At 45.0% G+C, this 23,604-nt stretch overlaps 1 protein-coding gene across 5 annotated transcripts in view; it reads right to left on the reverse strand.

Annotated features, from left to right (window-relative positions):
* BDP1 (B double prime 1, subunit of RNA polymerase III transcription initiation factor IIIB) overlaps positions 1-23,604 on the reverse strand; it is a 330,901-nt gene that overhangs the window by 113,327 nt on the left and 193,970 nt on the right. For all 5 annotated transcript variants that reach the window (XM_030193306.1, XM_030193305.1, XM_030193308.1 and 2 more), the window contains 4 exons: positions 16,324-16,517; positions 15,075-15,303; positions 11,800-12,017; positions 305-521 (listed from right to left, as the gene is read on the reverse strand). In XM_030193306.1, coding sequence (XP_030049166.1) covers positions 305-521; positions 11,800-12,017; positions 15,075-15,303; positions 16,324-16,517 — 858 coding nt within the window. The remainder of the gene's footprint in view (positions 1-304; positions 522-11,799; positions 12,018-15,074; positions 15,304-16,323; positions 16,518-23,604) is intronic.

Here is a 23,604-nt window from a genome sequence, read left to right on the forward strand (position 1 = left end):
AAAATGCCCATGCCACACCATAGTTAAAAATGTAAAGGCAGTATATTATATTAAATTAAATAAATCATAGTAAAGTTAAGCAAACTATTTGCATAGTATTAGCCTACTGTATCAGTACTTCAGTAGCTTCATGGCTGACTGGACTATCTGAGATCACAAAGAATTTGTTCTTTTTTTTAAGTGTGGTAGTAAAGGAAAAATATGCTAACGTTTAGCACACTTTATTACATTATGCTTATCATTAGCCTCATGTATACATTCTGTCCTATGGCTTTCTTTTTCTTTTTAAACTAGCATCACTCACATCCACAGTACGATCTGAGCGGCAGCCATCGTCCACATGTTTCACTGTTGTCCCTGCTTCAGTCGTCTCCTCTATAGCTCCTTTCTCTCCCACTGCTGTTCCTTTCCTTTCAGCTGCTCTTACCAAATTAGGCTTTGGTTTCTGAAATCGGCCCCTTCGTAGAGGTGCTGGTTTTAGAGCCGACAGCTTACTTACTGCTTGAGGACTGGGCTCCTCACTAGATTTGGAAAAATGACACATTTGGGTAATTCTCATCGTGTACTGAACAACAAATTACTATCTTACACAGGATGCCACTTCAAAGTGTGCATAACATTAAACAAGAAGTGAACAGAATCAATACAACCATAAAGACATACTACTTGTTATGGACTCAAGCTGCACAGCATTTTCTCAAGGTAGAATTTTGTATTTGAAAATCCTATTCAAAACAAGACATAAGAGATATCCAATGTATTCTGAAATATAAATTCACTTACGCTTCCTCCTTTTCCTTCATCAGCACCCAACCATGGAATGCGTTGCCAAAAGCTGTCAAATCTATTCAAAACCATCTCAACTTTAGGAAATTACTCAAGACCAACCTGTTCCGGAAGGCCTACCCCCATGATCCAATATAAAACCTAAAGTCCTGCAAAACAACATATAAATGGACCATTTTGGATTCTCTTACCTTTATCCACTTTCCCTTCACCCCCTAGTGTTTCATTCCTTGCTGACTACTACAATCTATTGTATTTATATACAGTGGGGGAAATAAGTATTTGATCCCTTGCTGATTTTGTAAGTTTGCCCACTGACAAAGACATGAGCAGCCCATAATTGAAGGGTAGGTTATTGGTAACAGTGAGAGATAGCACATCACAAATTAAATCCGGAAAATCACATTGTGGAAAGTATATGAATTTATTTGCATTCTGCAGAGGGAAATAAGTATTTGATCCCCCACCAACCAGTAAGAGATCTGGCCCCTACAGACCAGGTAGATGCTCCAAATCAACTCGTTACCTGCATGACAGACAGCTGTCGGCAATGGTCACCTGTATGAAAGACACCTGTCCACAGACTCAGTGAATCAGTCAGACTCTAACCTCTACAAAATGGCCAAGAGCAAGGAGCTGTCTAAGGATGTCAGGGACAAGATCATACACCTGCACAAGGCTGGAATGGGCTACAAAACCATCAGTAAGACGCTGGGCGAGAAGGAGACAACTGTTGGTGCCATAGTAAGAAAATGGAAGAAGTACAAAATGACTGTCAATTGACAAAGATCTGGGGCTCCACGCAAAATCTCACCTCGTGGGGTATCCTTGATCATGAGGAAGGTTAGAAATCAGCCTACAACTACAAGGGGGGAACTTGTCAATGATCTCAAGGCAGCTGGGACCACTGTCACCACGAAAACCATTGGTAACACATTACGACATAACGGATTGCAATCCTGCAGTGCCCGCAAGGTCCCCCTGCTCCGGAAGGCACATGTGACGGCCCGTCTGAAGTTTGCCAGTGAACACCTGGATGATGCCGAGAGTGATTGGGAGAAGGTGCTGTGGTCAGATGAGACAAAAATTGAGCTCTTTGGCATGAACTCAACTCGCCGTGTTTGGAGGAAGAGAAATGCTGCCTATGACCCAAAGAACACCGTCCCCACTGTCAAGCATGGAGGTGGAAATGTTATGTTTTGGGGGTGTTTCTCTGCTAAGGGCACAGGACTACTTCACCGCATCAATGGGAGAATGGATGGGGCCATGTACCGTACAATTCTGAGTGACAACCTCCTTCCCTCCGCCAGGGCCTTAAAAATGGGTCGTGGCTGGGTCTTCCAGCACGACAATGACCCAAAACATACAGCCAAGGCAACAAAGGAGTGGCTCAGGAAGAAGCACATTAGGGTCATGGAGTGGCCTAGCCAGTCACCAGACCTTAATCCCATTGAAAACTTATGGAGGGAGCTGAAGCTGCGAGTTGCCAAGCGACAGCCCAGAACTCTTAATGATTTAGAGATGATCTGCAAAGAGGAGTGGACCAAAATTCCTCCTGACATGTGTGCAAACCTCATCATCAACTACAGAAGACGTCTGACCGCTGTGCTTGCCAACAAGGGTTTTGCCACCAAGTATTAGGTCTTGTTTGCCAGAGGGATTAAATACTTATTTCCCTCTGCAGAATGCAAATAAATTCATATACTTTCCACAATGTGATTTTCCGGATTTAATTTGTGATGTGCTATCTCTCACTGTTACCAATAACCTACCCTTCAATTATGGGCTGCTCATGTCTTTGTCAGTGGGCAAACTTACAAAATCAGCAAGGGATCAAATACTTATTTCCCCCACTGTAACTACTGGATTGGCAATAGCCTTTTGGTTTCTTGTAAGCCACATTGAACCTGCAAACATGTGGGAAAATTGTGGGGTACAAATGTGATAAATGAATAAATAGCTTTTTCTTTAAACTTAGACATCAACAGTCAAAAGAGCTATCCAGCTAATTGGTTGAAATTTCCCCCCTACTCCCAGCCCCAATTAAATGGATACATTTTGTTTAGGGAATCCAATGCCAGGACAAAATAAGGCATTCATGGGCTGTGGTTATACTTTAACCAGACAGTGCTGATAGACAGAACAATCTAGTTAAAATTAATTAGATAAGTCTGATTTGGGCTGCAAGACTGTTCAAAAATTATCCATATATAGTAGTCTCTCGCTTATCCAATCTACCCAGGATACTACGTCACCACATCGTCACTTAGATGTGCGCTGGTTTCTGCTTCTCTTTCCTGGTGCTGCATTTAGTTAATAGGCAGCAGTGCTAGGTAAGATTCTTGGGCACAATAAGTTTGTCAACTCTTGTTACTGCTTCTTCTTTTGAAACATACATTTAGAATGCCTCTCATATCCCTCATCCACTTTTTCTATATTATCCGACTTTTCAATGATCTGACCACTTGTCCAGTTCACGTCGGATAATTGAGACTCACTGTAATGTTATTTTGAAAACTCTATCCATATATATGCAATAGTAGACTTATCTAGATAAGTTTATCTATATGTTTAGTTGGACTTATCTAGGTAATTTCATCTAGCTAAGCAGTTCACTCGCCGAATATCAGCCTCTTAAAATTAACATTTTTTTGTGTGTAAATCCTGTGCTACCCAAGAAAAAGGGCTTTTATAAAATTATCCCAGTTATTATGCACACGTAAGATAGGCAGAGAGAAAGCTTCATCTGCTTTTACCTGACCTGTGTACTGTGCACAACAGCAAATTCTAGTTTTTAAAGTTTCAACAAAAGATGGCATCACTAGTGGACGTATATGTATATATAAATATGCACAAGACACAATTTTACAGCCTATATGTGTAAATGGTAGATTCAATGAACCTGCATTCAGAGGTGCTGATTAGGAAATTCTCCTCCTGAACTCAAAATTTTTGCTAAGAGCTTTTTGAATGGAAGAGATGAGCACAATTTCCCTCCGAACCATTCTTCCAAACCATAGGTTCGAACAAGAAATTAGTCAGTTACTTACCGTGACTCAAAGAAGGTGTAAACCTTGATGCGAAAGTGCAATTGTATGTGTTTATTGGTATTATATGATATGGCAACGTACATATACTGCAAAGGACTGCCTAGAACATGACCCCTTTACATTTCTGCATGCTGCCATCTATGGGGCTAATTTTATTAAGTTTCTTCTGCAGGTAAAGTGAAGACACTTAACTGTAGCAGGTATTCTCTGAGGACAGCAGGCCATTAATTCTCACATGTGGGTGACGTCATCCATGTCGCCCAGTGCGGAACACTTTAATAGCATATATAATTTTAAGAGCCACATGGCAGCGTTCCCGCTGTGCATGCGTGCTTTCCCACCCACCGAGAGAGAACAAAACCAGCAGTACTGTATAATAGCAATGCAAAAGCAATTCCAGGGGTAAGTGTGAAGATGCATGAGAATTATTGGCTTGCTGTTCTCAGAGAATACCTGCTACAGGTAAGTACTTTTGTTTTCTCAGAGGACAAGCAGGCCAGCTGGGAATCACTAGGTACCAGGCTCACTGAAAACAACAGTAGGATAATTGGAACTCGCAATGGTAAGTTCAAAATACTAATCAACATGAAACCATATACAAACTGTGTGAGAGTGCAGCCTGGAACAGAATAAAATGGGCCTAGGAGGGTGGAGTTGGATTCTAGTCCCAAACAAATTCTGCAGAACCGCCTGCCCAAACCGACCATTGTGTCGGGTATCTTGGTCAAGCCAATAGTGAGATGTGAATGTGTGGGCTGAAGACTATGTAGTAGGATGACCTCAGGTGGGTTACTGATGCAGTCATGGCATTGATATTATCAGCCTTGACGTGACCCTTAATAATCAGCCTAGCTTGCTCAGACCCTGTTGGATTTGCCCACCAGATATGTGGCTCTGAGAACTATCCTATTCTGGACGGCCCACTGCCACATCCCCCGAGCCTCCTGATACAGAGGGTATGATCAGGTATCCCCCTGCTTGTTGGTGTACTACATTCTACATTGCAACCTGATTGTCCACTTGAATGCACACAATTTGGTTGATCGTCCGATCTCTGAAAGCCTCTAGAGCATTCCAGATCGCTAGTAACACCAGGAGGTTGATCTGAAGATCTTTTTCGTTCATTACTACTACTACTATTTAGCATTTCTACAGCGCTACAAGGCGTACGCAGCGCTGCACAAACATAGAAGAAAGACAGTCCCTGCTCAAAGAGCTTACAATCTAATAGACAAAAAATAAATAAAGTAAGCAAATCAAATCAATTAATGTGAACGGGAAGGAAGAGAGGAGGGTAGGTGGAGGCGACTGGTTACAAGTGGTTACGAGTCAAAAGCAATGTTAAAGAGGTGGGCTTTCAGTCTACATTTAAAGGTGGCCAAGGATGGGGCAAGACGTAGGGGCTCAGGAAGTTTGTTCCAGGCGTAGGGTGCAGCGAGACAGAAGGCGCGAAGTCTGGAGTTGGCAGTAGTGGAGAAGGGAACAGATAAGAAGGATTTATCCATGGAGCGGAGTGCACGGGAAGGGGTGTAGGGAAGGACTAGTGTGGAGAGATACTGGGGAGCAGCAGAGTGAATACATTTATAGGTTAGTAGAAGAAGTTTGAAAAGGATGCGAAAACGGATAGGGAGCCAGTGAAGGGTCTTGAGGAGAGGGGTAGTATGAGTAAAGCGACCCTGGCGGAAGATGAGAAGGGCAGCAGAGTTTTGAACCGACTGGAGAGGGGAGAGGTGACTAAGTGGGAGGCCAGCAAGAAGCAGATTGCAGTAGTCTAAACGAGAGGTGACAAGGGTGTGGATGAGGGTTTTGGTAGAGTGCTCGGAAAGAAAGGGGCGGATTTTACGGATGTTGTAAAGAAAGAAACGACAGGTCTTGGCAATCTGCTGGATATGAGCAGAGAAGGAGAGAGAAGAGTCAAAGATGACCCCAAGGTTTCGAGCTGAGGAGACAGGGAGAATGAGAGAGCCATCAACAGAAATAGAAAACGGGGGGAGCGGGGAGGTGGGTTTGGGGGGGGGGGGGGGGGGAAATGAGAAGCTCGGTTTTGGTCATATTTAATTTCATTGACCAAGAACCCTGGGTGTGAAGCCCATCCAAATGAGCTCCCCACCCCAGGTGGGATGCATCCATTGTCAGCAACTTCTGGAAGCCTCTAGAGCATTCCAGATCGCTAGTAACTCCAGGAGGTTGATCTGAAGATCTGTTTACTTCATTGACCAAGAACCCTGGGTGTGAAGCCCATCCAAATGAGCTCCCCACCTCAGGTGGGATGCATCCATTGTCAGCAACTTCTGGAGCTGAGCAATTTGGAATGGAAGTCCCATGGTCAAACTGGATCTGATTGTCCACCAGAGAAGGGACTGGACCAACTCTGGTGTTACTTGAATGACATCCGTCTGACACCACTGGGAGCTACAGTCCACTGGGTGGTTCCCATGTGTAGACGTGTCAAGGGAGTGACATGTACTGTGGAGGCCATGAAGCCTAGCAACCTCAACAGCTGCCAAGCTGTGACCTGCTGGCTGGTTCTAACACGAGTGGCTAATGTGACTAGAGCATCCACCCTCAACACTGGGAGAAAGGCTCACGCTTAATGTGTGTCTAACAGAGCTCCAATGAATTCCAATTTCTGAACTGGGAGCAGATAGGACTTGGGGTAGTTAAAATCAAACCCTAGTAGCTCCAGAACCCGAACAGTTCTTCGCATGGACTCCTGAGAACCATACTTTGACATGCTCTTTACCAACCAATTGTGCAGGCAGGGAAACACATGGACTCCCAGTCTGCATAGCGATGCTGGGACTACCACTAGACACTTGGTGAAAACCCTGGGAGCCAATGTGAGGTCAAATGTCAACATGCGGTACTGGAATTGACATGTTCCCACCCAAACTCTGAGATACTTCCTGTGGCCTGGAAGAATCGAGATGTGAGTGTAGGCATCCTTTAAGTCCAGAGAGCATAGCCAATCCTGAGCCTGAATCATTGGCAGAAGGGTGCCCAGGGAAACCATCCTAACCTTTTCTTTCACCAGGATTTGTTCAGAGCCCTTAGGTCTAGGATGGGACATATCCCCCTGTTTTCTTTGAGACAAGAACGTACCTAAAATAAAATCATCCCCTTCCTCCCCTGGTGGAATGGGCTTAACCGCATGGGCCTTTAAAAGAGAAGAGTTCCTCTGCAAATACTTCCCAGTGCTGAGAGCTGAAGGAACATGCTCTCGGAAGGCAATTAGGTGGTCTCTGACGCCAGTAAAGTATGTAACTATGACAGACTATTTGAAGAACCCAAAGGTTTGGAGGTTACCCCCACCTTTTGGGGGGGAAAAAAACCCCAGCCTCCCTTCAACCAGTAGGTCGTCTGGAACCGTCACTGTTATGGTGGCTATGCTCTGCTGGAGCCAGTCAAAAACTTGTCCCATTTTGGACAGAGTGTTGGCTGGGCCTTAGGCGTATGCTGTTGATGAGAACAAACACGTTGGAGCTGAACCTGTTCAGGCTGGTGAGGATGAGAGTACCTACACCTCTGAGAGTACTAGAGAGCTCTCTTTGTCTTGCTTGAAAACCTCCTGGATGAGGAGAGTGCAGAAGGCATCCATTGGGAAAGAGTATCAATGGTATCAGTATGCTTTTTTATGAGGTCAGCATCCACTTCCACCTTCTCTCCAAAAAGCTTAGCCACCCAGCAAGTGGCATCTGCCAATCTCTACTGGACAGCTGGGTCCAAGTCAGACACACACAGCCATGAGAGTCTGTGCACTGTTATACTCTTAACAGACATCCTGGATGCCACATCAAAAGTATTGTAAGCGCCCCTGGACAAAAACGTATGACACGCTTTCTGTTGCTTGGCCAGCTGGCAAAGAGATTTGGTCTGCTCCAAGAGAAGAGTCTGCCAAATCAGTCATACTGAACACCAAGTTCCGCAAGTAAAGGCTCATGTAGAGCTGGTATGACTCTACATAAGTATTGCCACACTGGGACAGACCAAAGGTCTATCAAGCCCAGCATCCTGTTTCCAACAGTGGCCAATCCAAGTCATAAATACCTAGCAAGATCCCGAAAAAGTTCAATACATTATATGCTGCTTATCCCAGAAATAAGCAGTGGATTTTCCCAAGTCAATTTAATAATGGTCTATGGACTTTTCCTTTAGGAAGCCGTCCAGACCTTTTTTAAACCCTGCTAAGCTAACCGCCTTTGCCACATTCTCTGGCAACAAATTCCAGAGTTTAATTACACGCTGAGTGAAGAAAAATTTTCTCCGATTCATATTAAATTTATTACATTGTAGCTTCATCGCGTGCCTCCTATTCCTAGTATTTTTGGAAAGAGTAAACAAACGATTCACGTCTACCCATTCCACTCCACTCATTATTTTATAGACTTCTATCCTATCTCCCCTCAGCCATCTTTTCTCCAAGCTGAAGAGCCCTAAATGCTTCAGCCTTTCTTCATATAGAAGTCACCCCATTCCCTTTATCATTTTCATTGCACTTCTCTGTACCTTTTCTAATTCCAGTATATCTTTTTTGAGATGCAATGACCAGAATTGAATACAATAGTCGAGGTGCGGTCGCAACATGGAGCGATACAAAGGCATTATAATGTCCTCACTTTTGTTTTCCATTCCTTTTCTAATAATACCTAACATTCTATCTGCATTCTTAGCTGCCACAGCACACTGAGCAGAGGGTTTTAATGTATCATCAACAATGATGCTATCCCTTTCTTGGTCAATGACTCCTAACGTGGAACCTTGCATTACATAGCTATAATTCGGGTTCCTCTTTCCCACATGCATCACTTTACACTTGCTCACATTTAATGTCATCTGCCATTTAGAGTCTGCCAAATCAGTCATACCGAACACCAAGTTCTGCAAGTAAAGGCTCATGTACAGCTAGTATGACTCTATTCGGGAGATTAGCATTGATGCCTGATACATCTAGTCCAGGGTCCAAGCTTCTCTGCCTGGGGGCGCTGATGCAAAGTCAAATTAATTCCTGGCTCTTTTGAGCACGGATTCTACCACCAGGGAATGTTGAGGCAACTGTGGCCTGTCAAACTCTGGATCTGATACATGGTGTATCTTCTTGGGGAGGACAGAGACCAACCAAGGGGACTCCCAGTTCTTTACCTGAATGCATGTGAAGCAGGATCATCACAGTCTCTAGCAGACGACTCGTCCAGGACCTTCAATAGTTCAGCCCTGGGCTCGCCTTCTGTCTACAAATGAATAGAGACAGCAGCCGCCATCAAACTGACAAAAGCCTCTTAGGTGGAGACTTTCTCCTTTCTTCAGGTGGAGAGGGGTTAGAAGGGATACCATAGGACTCCTTTGAGAAGTACCGTGGATCCTCCTCAGACGCCCATGAGCGCTTCATATCAGTGTCGGCAAATAACTCCACATGGGAAGGCTAAGACAGAGCCTACCTAGACAGAGAGGAACTATGTCCTTATCTGGAGGGGTGTTTTTATTTTTATTTACGGCATTTATATCCTGCTCTTTCCCGCTCGATAGCAGGTTCAGTGCGGCTTACAGAGTATGGTACAAAGTATCACAGATACAATACAAAGTATGTTGTGGTGGAGACTCCACCCTCGACTCCAGCAAAGCTTCCTCCACCAATGTTGAGGGGGTGCCCACATGGCTGGCTGTAAACACCTGCGTCAGAGACCTCACCACAGGCTGAAGGCCTTACGGGGCAAGTGGGAGAGGAATGCCTGGCGCAAGCACCCCAGATGCCGATGCACTCTGTTCGAGAATCCCCACTAGATGCTCCTGGAGGCTGGTCTGGATGTGCTCATCGAGGCCCAATATCGTGAAAAGCTGGCGCATCGGGTCAGAGACAGCTTAATGAACTGTTGGGGTCAGTGCGGGTATGTGGTCCTGGCTGCATGGAGATCCCTGGATCAGCACCTCCTCAATGGAAGGAGGACACTCCTCCCGGAACTGATTCATCTCAGGGACCAGAACTCTGTGTGTTCCTGGTGATCCTGGCACGATGTGTCGAGGGGAATCAATGCTTGTGCTTCTTGGCTACTGCTCAGTGCCAACGAGGACAATATCAAATCCCCATGTGTACTCGGTGTCATGACCGATACTGACCGGTCCTAAGGGCCTTGGCACAGTGGACGGTATCAAGGCAGGTGGAGACCTGCTCGATGCATGCCCACTCCCCATGTCAGATATGGGCCTGGCAGCCATAGGGACACATGCACCCAATACTGGTGCAAGGACCTACGTAGACGATTTGGACCGGGCGCCAAAAGTTTCTCTCTCTGAGCCTCTCTGGACAGCCAGGTTCTTTACTGCATACGCAAGCAAAGAAGACAGCTATAAGGAGAATGTTCAGGCCCTAAACACTGGAGACACCAAGAATACCAGAGATGGTCTGACTGCACCAAGCACAGCACTTGAAGTCACTGGGAACCTTCGTTGACATGAAAGGGAAAAACAGCCGTGGCCAAATCAAACAACTCGATGGTGACTACAAAAAGGGGTGAAGCATCAGAAAAAAACAGGGACAAACTCCCAACTAAAGCTCGGGTCTAAGAGGGCCTAGAGTGTGACAAAAATCAAGGAAACCTAAAATTGTGGAAAAATCTAATTAAAACAATACAGGAAGGGAGGAAAAAAAAACAAATGGAAAAAGAAAATGAAGTAGGATAAAAATCCCAAAAAGAAGGCATGAAAAAATGCTCAAAATGTTGCTCACGCACCAGAAGCTGTGAGCAGCTGCAAACAGTATGTTCTCTCCTCATGGCGGGTAAGAAAAGACTGCTGGCCCCGCGCTCTCATGGTGGGCAAAAAGGAACTCGCTCATGCAACGCGGGAACACTAGTGTGTGGTTCTAAATGTTAGATATGCTATTAAAGCGTTCCACACTGGGTGACGTGGATGATGTCACCCACCTGTAAGTATTACCTGGCTTGCTGGTCCTTGGAGAAATGCTGTTTTACCCATGGAAAAGTGTTTTAATAAAATTATAGCATGGTGCACATGTAAAAATAAGTGTGCCTTTACATGACCTGCTTATAGGTGTGTTTGGGAGTGTAGTTTGGGAAGAGCATAAGTAGAGTTAAAAAGTACATGTACAGTTTATAAAACATGTATGTAGACGTACATTTACACCTACTCCCAAGCAGGTGTAAATGTCTGTAGGTGCATTTTAGCTGTGATTGTTGAACGTTTTGTGAGGCTATTTTATAAAGATACATAAGGTGCCTATGCTGTCTTTACAGAGCTGTCCTCTTGTCTTGATCAGACTATAAGTTCTATCAAGCAGGATCTGTCTCACATGTGTTTTGTATAAAGTAGTGTGCATATCTAGAAGCACTACAGAAATAGGCAGTATTAATTAAAGGAGTGGAGGAGTGGCCTAGTGGTTAGGGTGGTGGACTTTGGTCCTGGGGAACTGAGGAACTGAGTTCGATTCCCAGCACAGGCAGCTCCTTGTGACTCTGGGCAAGTCACTTAACCCTCCATTGCCCACCGCATAGAGCCTGCCATGAGTGGGAAAGTGCGGGGTACAAATGTAACAAAAAAAAAAAAAAGTAACTCTCTAACCCCTTATTGTCCTGTTTGTCAATCTTGAATAGGTTTTAAGCTGTATCAATAAGAGTCTATTTTTACACGTTTGTATACAGCACTGTATACTTCTAGTAGCACAACAGCAACGATAAGAAGTAGTAATAGCATAAGCACCTACTTGGACTTCTTATCTAGGTGAGCTGTTAAAACTTACTCCCATATGTTTAAGTAGCATCTTTTCCAAAATCTCTTGCACATGCAATTTATACATATCTACTGGCTTTATATATGTAAAAGGTACCTACAGCTTCTAGAATTCACTTCTTAAGACTGTTTTGTTCTGCACTGCTAAAGTTTCAATTTCTACCACACTCAAGAAGAGAGGATTTTGGAAGCAACTGACAAGGTGGATTGTTTAGAAACCTACCTTGGAGAAACTTCCATAGTTTTTCCCACAGTATGGTCCATCTGAGATTCCACTCTCTGTTCAATTTCATCCTTAGATTCTATCAGTCTTGCAGGTGGCTGTATATTTTCTGACCACAAACTCGTACAAGGCAGCCCTGCTTGCTCGGAATCTGTCAACTCATATTTTTCTGGGCTCATAGATGACAAAAAGGGTACATCACCTTCATGTTGTAAAGCCTAGTTAATAACATCCAACAAACAGTAACAGACTCAAATGTAAAAGATGTTCATACAAAGATGAAAATTACATATTTGAAGCGCTCAATAGATAACTTAGTTACAAACCTGCATACTATTGAACTGTTTCACTACAATCACAAATACCTAAAATATGGTACAATATATTTTCAGATTCTGATACATCAGATGAAAAATTGTTTCCTACCAGAAACTTCCAAATTCAATTTTAACCAATGTCAAAAGATTGAAAACAGCTGCAATGCACAGGCTATATATTAACATTAACAGTATGGTTTATATTCCGCCAAATACCTCAAAGCTCAAGGCAGATCACATTATAAAAGAAGCTGGAGATTTCCAGGAAGTACAATCATCAAACCACTAATTAAAACTCCAAAAGAAAATTGAACCAATCTACTTACTGTTACAGAACAAATTTCCTAAATAAATAGGTTTTAATTTGTTTTCGAAACTGAAAATAACTTGAAGGAGAAAATAGAAAGATCTCAACATCTTATCTCTTTGCGGATGATACCAAGCTCTGCAACAGGGTGGACACCCTAGAGGGCATGAATGACATCAGGAAGGACCTAGCGAAGCTGGAGGAATGGACCGATATTTGGCAACTAAGGTTTAATCCCCAAAAATGCAGGGTCATGCACTTGGGTCGCAAGAATCTGAGGGAACGGTACAGTATAGGGGACGAAGTGCTTCAGTGTATGAAAGAAGAGCGGGACTTGGGGGTGATTGTGTCTGATGACCTTAAAGCTTCCAAACAGGTAGGAAAAGCGACAGTCAAAGCCAGAAGGATGATTGGGTGCATAAAGAGCGGCATGACCAGCAGGAAAAAGGAGGTGATAATGCCACTGTATAAGTCTCTAGTGAGGCCCCATTTGGGGTACTGCATGCAGTTCTGGAGACCGCACCTATGGAAAGATATAAACAGGATGGAGTCGGTCCAGAGGGCGGGTACAAAATTAGTAAGTGGTCTTGAACGCAAAAATTATAGGGACAGGCTTATGAACCTCAACATGTATATGCTGGAAGAGAGGAGGGAGAGAGGAGACATGATAGAGACATTTAAATATCTCAAGGACATTTATGTACAGGAAGAGAGCCTTTTTCAAATGAAGGAGAGTTCTGGAATGAGGAGGCATATGATGGAAGTTAAGAAGGAATAGGCTTAGGAGTAATCAAAGGAAGTATTATTTCACAAAAAGGGTGGTGGAGGCATGGAATGGCCTCCAGGTGGAGGTTGTGGAGTCGAGGACTGTCCCAGAATTTAAAAAGGCATGGGATAAGCATGTGGGATCGCTTAGGAAAAGGAAGAGTTAGGAGTTACAGAGGATGGGCAGACTGGATGGGTCATATGGCCTTTATCTGCCGTCATGTTTTCTATCTTTATCAAGGAAAACAGCCTGAAATGAAAAGAGATTAATTGAATATCCTAGATCTTTTCATAGCTTTTAGAGAAGGAAATACAAAGTTGATCTAGTGATCCTTGGTTTTTGAGAAAAAAATTAAATGGGATAAAAAATACATGGGTGCTAACCTATGAACTATGTTATATATAATACAGAAAATGTTAAAACTCTAGCATGAACTGTGATAGTTAAAAACAAGAAGATATTGCACAATTCTACACAGTTTGATTAGCCCTAACACCTGAAAATATAGTAATTTTTGCACCTTATCTACTGCAGTTAGCAAGAGCAATAACAGCCCTGCTGGGTATCTCAACAAATCTAAACTTGGTAATGAGTCCACCATTCTCAGGACATTCTCAGCCTCACTAGCTGTAAGTACTCTACAGATAATATAAATTTTTATATACAAATGGAGTCAACATTTGTCAATTTGAAAATTTTTAAAAAATATTTTCTAATCAAAACAAATGGAAAAAACAGGCAGATCTTTACATAAAGTAAAATAATCATAAATTTTTACTCCTCATTAAAATCTCCAGGCTTTCCACCTATGTACAAGAAAAATTATCCTTAATATTTTTACTCCTACAAGGGTGTAATGTGAAGTTCCATTTTTAATAATTTCCCTTCAACAAAGCTCATTTTGTTATCATGATCCTGAAAGGTAAGAGCAGTCTTTTGAGAGAGAGAGAGAAAAATAAAAACAACTCATGTGTTGGTTTAGGAGTATGATTCTCTCTTTTGGCGCAAAAGGTACTGGGTTCAAATCCCAGATGAGCCTGTTTTGCAAAGAAGGTGCATAGTGGCAGAAGCACCAAGGTGGTATTAAATCAAGCTTTTGTATCGCAATGCTTAATTAACTGGTCCACAAACCCTCACAGCAACAAATCTGTACGAAAAACCATACACCAAATATCTGCAACTGAAACAAAGGGAGATGGAACTTCCATGAATTGTCCTGTAACCAGTTCCCCCAGTAACTGAATAGCCTTGGGAACAGTGACACTGGAAAAAGAAACAGTCAGCAGAGTAGAAGAAGTAGCCCACAGAGCCACCTCTAAAGGTCACTGGGGGCTCTGACCCCATTTTCTTGTGCTTGAATGCATCCCAGGGAGCTCAGTACCTCTACAAGTTTCTCAGTTCTGGGTACATAGGGATTCTTACGATGCTCCAGGGAGAATGAGAATTCATCGTTCACACTCTATGGAAGTCCTGCCTCACTGTGCACCAGCAGAGGAGTACTTCTTCCAGATATGAAGACTACAGAGGCTTCAATGGTCCATTGTCCATCAGGATCAAGGATCCCATCAATACAAGACCTTTCCTTGCACTTTCTCATATTGGCTAGACAAGCTGAGGAACAGCAGAGCCAAGAGCTCACAAATCCATGTCAACTCAAGTCACCATCTTGCTCTTCCCACCCTTACAGGACAAGTTCAATCTTAATTTTAAAACAAAGCATTCTTGCATGAAAAATATTTGATATGTTTGTACAAGCTTATGTAATGTTTTGTTACATATATCTTTTACTATAAATTCATATATTTTTCATGTATTTCTTGCAGCTTTTGTACAACATACAAGTTTTGGAAGACATGTAATGAACAAACTGCTGAAGCGCACTCACATGTGAGGTGGGAAGTGAGCTGCAGTTATTGCCATCATTAAGCAATGTACCACTTTTTTCAGCTTCAGGCTTCTCCTCCACAGTTGTCACCTCTGCCACCGGAGTTTCTTTCCTTCCAGATGCCCTGCCCAGGTTAGGCTTTAGTCTCTGGAACCAATCTGTTCTCAACTGTCCTGGCTTCAGGGCATCCCCTTTACTTTGACATGTACTGTCAGGTTCTTCATCAGACCTAAGTGAGAAAAAAAAATCTCAACTAGTCTCAACCCCTATGAAACTTGAACACATCTTCTAATAACCATCGGCCATTACATCACAGAGAAATATTAATTAATTTAACAGTGTTCACTATAATTGCTGCACTATTTTTTTTTAAACCACCATAGCTAACAAATTATGGCCTCAGTTAAATAGCAACATAAGAGAGTCTATAGGAACTTACCATTCCCCCTTAACAGCACTCCCTTTACAGTTACAGAGCCACCTTAAAAGGCAGGCCACAGAGCAGAGAAGAGTAGGACTAGAGCAGAGAGAGTGTGGTGGTGGCAGGATAAAAACCCTCAGCACAGATCAGTCAGGGAAGCCCAGATGACAGAAGAGAAGCCCTCCAGAGTATGCCTCCACTCCACCACACGTGTAAGCTACAGCAGCTCTACTCAGGTAGGCTATGCTTATCTTGGAGCACTGCTGAAACTAACTTTGGAACTTAGAGCCACGCCTGGCTCAACTGTGTTGAATTTTGGAGTCCAGGAAAGAGTCAAGGTGTTTGTGCTGTTTTTGAAGGACAGATTAGTGCATGCCGTGGCCCTGCAGGAGCAGGCCATGGGAGAGAAATTTTGAGAACAAAGACAGACTTTTTGCATATTCATTTCTCCATACCTGTGAAAGGAACAGATTACCCCTTTTCCTGCAGCTAAATAAATTGTTTTGTTTCACTTCTAACCTGCTGTCTGGTTAATTAAGGCTCCAGGCCCGCCTTTGCTCATGCTGCTACAAGCAAATACTGGTATTTAAATTCTAGCATTTTAGAATAAATTCCATAGGGTACTGGAAGTAGCTCTTGCAAGGAATGAATTCTCATTTCCCATTTACAAGACATTCTTACAAGATGGCCTGCATAATGGACACTTCTACAATTCTAGTGCAACTGTTCTTTCATAAGAGACAAGGAAGATGTAGAAAATAGAAATGTATCAGGGAAAATACAAAATAAGAGTGAGAAATAAATGAGAGTTCTATCTATGATCCATACCTTAAATGCTCTTTTCCTGCTAATTGCAGAGCATTCTCCTCATCAGTCATTTCTTCTGACTCTGGTTTACCCGTGCTTCCAGGTGACTTCTCAAGAGACTGCAATCTCTTTGATCCCTTGCCTTTCTCTATTAAATCTGTGCACTTGGAATCATCCAAGAGGCATGGGGACTGCTCCTTAGCCAGACAGGCAAGCTAAAGTGACAAAGAAGAGTCTAAGTCTCTGGCAATAAGAAATTTTACAATTCATATTCCATTCTGAATTGACTCAAGCAAGAGAACATTGTTCTTGAAACAAAGTTGCAAACATCCAATTGAAAAGTATCACAGCCACATCTTGTGTGTTAAGCTTCGGCATATCTAACTGGACTAAAATTGTAGTGCTATTCTAAGGTTCTTTACTGAAGAAACCAAATTGTCTTAAAATCAGGCTTGTACCTAAGCAGTGAAGGGTTAAGTGACTTGCACAAGATCACAAGGAGCACCAGTGGCATTTGAATCTCAGCTTCCTTGTTCTCAACCTGCTGTTCTAACCAATAGGCTACTCTTATATCCCTATCTTTCTGTCAAAGTGATTTTAGCCATCTAATTTATTCTTGGAGTGCTGGAAACCTCGATAGGTGACTTTTCTCTGGCCTTTGCTTCTTAGTCTTCACATTAAAGGGTAAAACAGGGCTACTCTACTCAACTCAAACTAAATGGAATAGCAAGGTAAGGTCTACTGTTGGCCAGCACTGCAGACCCCTCTCTTGTCTTTTTTTCTCCATCGTCTCACACTCACATCAGAGAAAACAGGAAATGTGCCATTTGTCAACTTCCTGCTTACCAGAGTCTTTCAGCACAAATTAAGGGGCCCTTCTACTAAGATAGGTTAGGCACTTAACGAACAATTAATTTGTGAAAATAGGCTAATGTGCAACAGCGCTAGTGTGTTTCATGGCACTTTGCCTGTTCCTTATCTCTCCAAACCACTGCCGATGAATGGGTATGTGCCCTCCTACCAGAAGATGGAAAACTGAGAACTACTGAGTGATGTCATAATATAAACATCTATGCAGCCCAGACCCTGCCAGTACTTATCTGGTAGATGAGTATCTATGCTGGCCTCGTCAAATCTGGGCTAGTTTAGGTGCGCCCTTTTGGCCTCATATGTAAAAAAAACAGGAGATAGTTGTTATTGTAAGAGGCCTAACTGTGCCCGGTTTTCCTGCTCCAGAGGTCCCTCCCCCAAACCTCCTCCAGAAGTTTTTCTTGCCTTGTCCCTTGCCCCCAAGTACTGGGAGGCGTTCCTTGAGTGCCTCACAGTAGCAGAGGGATATAGCCAAAAATATATTGGAGGAAAGACATAAGTGTAATATACTCTTACAGAAAAGGTGCTCAGGAAGAACCTTCCCCTGCAGCTTAACTCTCATTTGGGGAAGGAGCTATCCTTTGTTCAGCAGTGGGAAGTTTCTGATGAGCACCATAGAGACCAGTGAGCAAAGATGGCAGCTTCTTGATCAGTACAGTGCAAGGTATCTGCGCCTAGCAGCCTTTGCTACATTTACGCTGAGTCAGCGATGCCGGCTTTGAGGTTGTGGGGGACTCTAGGCAACGTTCCAAAGTTGGTCAACTGAATAAGAGCAGACTGGCTCAGAGGGATTTTGAGGGGAACATGCTGGTGGAAAGCACTGCAAATTTGAGTGCCATAACTTCTACACAGCCCCTTTCAGAAGAATCTCAGATGCTGCACAGGCACGATTCTGGTGGGGTTTCTTCTGCTTTTTCCATGAAATTTGTATTATTGTTGCACCAGGCCTGCAGATCCCCTCTTCTCTGGTGCCCGTGGCTGCAAAAGACTAGGAGGCGCTCAAAGGAGGCCAAGAGGCAGTGCTCATCAGAAAAACAGGATCTGGATGAGTTGTTTTCAGAGGATTCTTTGACACCTCTGGATGAGGTTTTATATAAGAAAGCCAATTTAGAGGGTTACCTAAAGGCTGGGAGCTCAGAGGTTCCTCCGGGGGAAGACCCTCCTGTAGTTCACATTTTCCATGGACCGAAGCTCCCCTCTTTGATTACTGAAGCTATATGGGTGCCTCGTTTGTCAGATGAGGAGCCTACGGTAACTAGAAAAAGGACCTTCCAATATAATGAGGATCTCAAAGAAATGGTGGAGGCCGAATGGCATTCTCTCGATGTGGTCCTAAAAATTGGTAGAGTTATGGCTCACCTTTATCAGTTTCTTTTGATGGAACTAGAGTTTCAAACTACCAAAAGTGGATGCGGTGGTCACAGCTGTCACCAAGACAATGGCAATTCCCGTTGCGACATTAAAGTATCTTCAGGATCGAAGAATGGAAGCCTCCTGAAGAGATCTTTTGACATCTCCTCTCTGGCACAGCAAAAGGCCATCTGTGATGGTTATGTGGCTCGAGCCTGTTTTTGCTGTTTATTTATTTACTAGTAAAAAAGCCCCGTTTCTGATGCAAATGAAACGGGGGCTAGCAATGTTTTCTTCTGTGTGCATGTGGGACTGTGTGTGTCCCTGCCCTCTGGCCTCTCTCCCCTCCCCCCTCTGAGTCCTTCACTGTTACAGAGCCAGCGATTTGATTTCGTGCTCTGCTGTTTTCCTTCACTGACTGTGTTACAGAGAGGGCGGGGCAGACACTCATAGGGAAACCGGATATCTCGCCCCCTTCACACTTCCGGCTGGAGGCTTCATAGAACGTTGGTGTTGCTTTTTATATAGAGAGATTTATTTTATGGCATTTGTATCCCACATTATCCCACCTCTTTGCAGGCTCAATGTGGCTTACATTTCGTCATGGATACTGGAAACAACATTGAATATACATTTGGTTTACAGAGGGTTTTGTGTTACATGGTAGAGAAATAGATGAGGGCGTTAGAGCAGAAAGACATTATAAAACATTATAAGACAGTCTGGAAGTTTTAAGACTATACAGTTACACATGTTGATCTTTGTGATATATCTTGTCGAAGAGATAGGTTTTCAATAGTTTGCGGAAATTGGTCAATTCATAGACCGTTTTCAGGTTACGTGGCAGCGCGTTCCAGAGTTGCGTGCTCGTATAGGAAAAGGTAGATGCATGCATTGATTTGTATTTCAGACCCTTGCATTTGGGAGGATGTAAATTAAGGAATGTGCGAGAGGATCTTTTTGCGTTCCTGGGTGGTAGGTCTATCAGGTCTGACATATAGGCTGGGGCGTCACCATGGATGATTTTGTGGACCAGGGTGCAAAGTTTGAACGTGATTCCTTTAGTGGGAGCCAGTGTAATTTTTCCCGCAAGGGTTTCGCGCTTTCGTATTTTGGTGTGACGAATATTAGTCTGGCTGCTGTATTCTGGGCTGTCTGGAGTTTTTTAAGCATTTGCTCTTTACAGCCAGCGTAAAGTGAGTTGCAATAAAGCGAATGCTACATACCTGTGGAAGGTATTCTCCGAGGACAGCAGGCTGATTGTTCTCACTGATGGGTGACGTCCACGGCAGCCCCTCCAATCGGAACACTTTCCTAGCAAAGGCCTTTGCTAGTCCTCGCGCGCCTATGCGCACCGCGCATGCGCGGCCGTCTTCCCGCCCGAACCAGCTTGTGTTCGTCAGTCCCATATGTAGCAAAACAAAGGCAAGGGAAGACACAACTCCAAAGGGGAGGCGGGCGGGTTTGTGAGAACAATCAGCTTGCTGTCCTCGGAGAATACCTTCTACAGGTATGTAGCATTCGCTTTCTCAGAGGACAAGCAGGCTGCTTGTTCTCACTGATGGGGTATCCCTAGCCCCCAGGCTCACTCAAAACAACAAACATGGTCAATTGGACCTCGCAAAGGCGAGGACATAACTGAGATTGACCTAACAATTTTACCAACTAACTGAGAGTGTAGCCTGGAACAGAAAAAACATGGGCCTAGGGGGGGTGGAGTTGGATTCTAAACCCCGAACAGATTCTGAAGCACTGACTGCCCAAACCGACTGTCGCGTCGGGTATCCTGCTGCAGGCAGTAATGAGATGTGAATATGTGGACAGATGACCACGTCGCAGCTTTGCAAATCTCTTCAATAGTGGCTGACTTCAAGTGGGCTACCGACGCTGCCATGGCTCTAACATTATGAGCCGTGACATGACCCTCAAGAGCCAGCCCAGCCTGGGCGTAAGTGAAGGAAATGCAATCTGCTAGCCAATTGGATATGGTGCGTTTCCACACAGCCACTCCCATCCTGTTGGGATCAAAAGAAACAAACAATTGGGCGGACTGTCTGTTGGGCTGTGTCCGCTCCAGATAGAAGGCCAATGCTCTTTTGCAGTCCAATGTGTGCAGCTGACGTTCAGCAGGGCAGGAATGAGGACGGGGAAAGAATGTTGGCAAGACAATTGACTGGTTCAGATGGAACTCTGACACAACCTTTGGCAAGAACTTAGGGTGAGTGCGGAGGACTACTCTGTTATGATGAAATTTGGTGTAAGGGGCCTGGGCTACCAGGGCCTGAAGCTCACTGACTCTACGAGCTGAAGTAACTGCCACCAAGAAAATGACCTTCCAGGTCAAGTACTTCAGATGGCATGAATTCAGTGGCTCAAAAGGAGGTTTCATCAGCTGGGTGAGAACGACATTGAGATCCCATGACACTGTAGGAGGCTTGACAGAGGGCTTTGACAAAAGTAAACCTCTCATGAAGCGAACAACTAAAGGCTGTCCTGAGATCGGCTTACCTTCCACACGGTAATGGTATGCACTGATTGCACTAAGGTGAACCCTTACAGAGTTGGTCTTGAGACCAGACTCAGACAAGTGCAGAAGGTATTCAAGCAGGGTCTGTGTAGGACAAGAACGAGGATCTAGGGCCTTGCTGTCACACCAGACGGCAAACCTCCTCCATTTGAAAGAATAACACCTCTTCGTGGAATCTTTTCTGGAAGCAAGCAAGACTCGGGAGACACCCTCAGAAAGACCCAAGGAGGCAAAGTCTACGCTCTCAACATCCAGGCCATGAGAGCCAGAGACCGGAGGTTGGGATGCAGAAGCACCCCTTCGTCCTGTGTGATGAGGGTCGGAAAACACTCCAATCTCCACGGTTCTTCGGAGGACAACTCCAGAAGAAGAGGGAACCAGATCTGACGCGGCCAAAAAGGAGCAATCAGAATCATGGTGCCTCGGTCTTGCTTGAGTTTCAACAAAGTCTTCCCCACCAGAGGTATGGGAGGATAAGCATACAGCAGACCCTCCCCCCAGTCCAGGAGGAAGGCATCCGATGCCAGTCTGCCGTGGGCCTGAAGCCTGGAACAGAACTGAGGGACTTTGTGGTTGGCTCGAGATGCAAAGAGATCTACCAAGGGGGTGCCCCACACTTGGAAGATCCGGCGCACCACTCGGGAATTGAGCGACCACTCATGAGGTTGCATAATCCTGCTCAACCTGTCGGCCAGACTGTTGTTTACGCCTGCCAGATATGTGGCTTGGAGCACCATGCCGTGACGGCGAGCCCAGAGCCACATGCTGACGGCTTCCTGACACAGGGGGCGAGATCCGGTGCCCCCCTGCTTGTTGATGTAATACATGGCAACCTGGTTGTCTGTCTGAATTTGGATAATTTGGTGGGACAGCCGATCTCTGAAAGCCTGCAGAGCGTTCCAGACCGCTCGTAACTCCAGGAGATTGATCTGTAGATCGCTCTCCTGGAGGGACCAGCTTCCCTGGGTGTGCAGCCCATCGACATGAGCTCCCCACCCCAGGAGAGATACATCCGTAGTCAGCACTTTTTGTGGCTGAGGAATTTGGAAAGGACGTCCCAGAGTCAAATTGGACCAAATCGTCCACCAATACAGGGATTTGAGAAAACTCGTGGACAGGTGGATCACGTCTTCTAGATCCCCAGCAGCCTGAAACCACTGGGAAGCTAGGGTCCATTGAGCAGATCTCATGTGAAGACGGGCCATGGGAGTCACATGAACTGTGGAGGCCATGTGGCCCAGCAATCTCAACATCTGCCGAGCTGTGATCTGCTGGGACACTCGTACCTGCGAGACGAGGGACAAGAAGTTGTTGGCTCTCGCCTCTGGGAGATAGGCACGAGCCGTCCGAGAATCCAGCAGAGCTCCTATGAATTCGAATTTCTGCACTGGGAGAAGATGGGACTTTGGATAATTTATCACAAACCCCAGTAGCTCCAGGAGGCGAATAGTCATCTGCATGGACTGTAGAGCTCCTGCCTCGGATGTGTTCTTCACCAGCCAATCGTCGAGATATGGGAACACGTGTACCCCCAAGTCTGCGAAGTGCCGCTGCTACTACAGCCAAGCACTTCGTGAACACTCTGGGCGCAGAGGCGAGCCCAAAGGGTAGCACACAGTACTGGAAGTGACGTGTGCCCAGCCGAAATCGCAGATACTGTCTGTGAGCTGGCAGTATCGGGATGTGTGTGTAGGCGTCCTTCAAGTCCAGAGAGCATAGCCAATCGTTTTCCTGAATCATGGGAAGAAGGGTGCCCAGGGAAAGCATCCTGAACTTTTCTTTGACCAGATACTTGTTCAGGGCCCTTAGGTCTAGGATGGGACGCATCCCCCCTGTTTTCTTTTCCACAAGGAAGTACCTGGAATAGAATCCCAGCCCTTCCTGCCCGGATGGCACGGGCTCGACCGCATTGGCGCTGAGAAGGGTGGAGAGTTCCTCTGCAAGTACCTGCTTGTGTTGGAAGCTGTAAGATTGAGCTCCCGGTGGACAATTTGGAGGTTTTGAAGCCAAATTGAGGGTGTATCCTTGCCGGACTATTTGGAGAACCCACTGATCGGAGGTTATGAGAGGCCACCTTTGGTGAAACACTTTCAACCTCCCTCCGACCGGCAGGTCGCCCGGCACTGACACTTGGATGTCGGCTATGCTCTGCTGGAGCCAGTCAAAAGCTCGTCCCTGGCTTTTGCTGGGGAGCCGAGGGGCCTTGCTGTGGCGCACGCTGCTGACGAGAGCGAGCGCGCTGTCGAGAAGGAGGACTGTACCTAAGCTTACCAGAAGAGTAGGGAACAGTCCTCCTTCCCCCAAAAACTCGTCTACCTGTAGAGGTAGAAGCTGAAGGCTGCCGGCGGGAGAACTTGTCGAAAGCGGTATCCCGCTGGTGGAGCTGCTCTACCACCTGTTCGACTTTTTCTCCAAAAATATTATCCGCACGGCAAGGCGAGTCCGCAATCCGCTGCTGGAGTCTATTCTCCAGGTCGGAGGCACGCAGCCATGAGAGTCTGCGCATCACCACACCTTGAGCAGCGGCCCTGGACGCAACATCAAAGGTGTCATAC

Source organism: Microcaecilia unicolor, chromosome 2 (assembly GCF_901765095.1).
Source record: "Microcaecilia unicolor chromosome 2, aMicUni1.1, whole genome shotgun sequence".
In the NCBI taxonomy this organism is placed as follows: domain Eukaryota; kingdom Metazoa; phylum Chordata; class Amphibia; order Gymnophiona; family Siphonopidae; genus Microcaecilia; species Microcaecilia unicolor.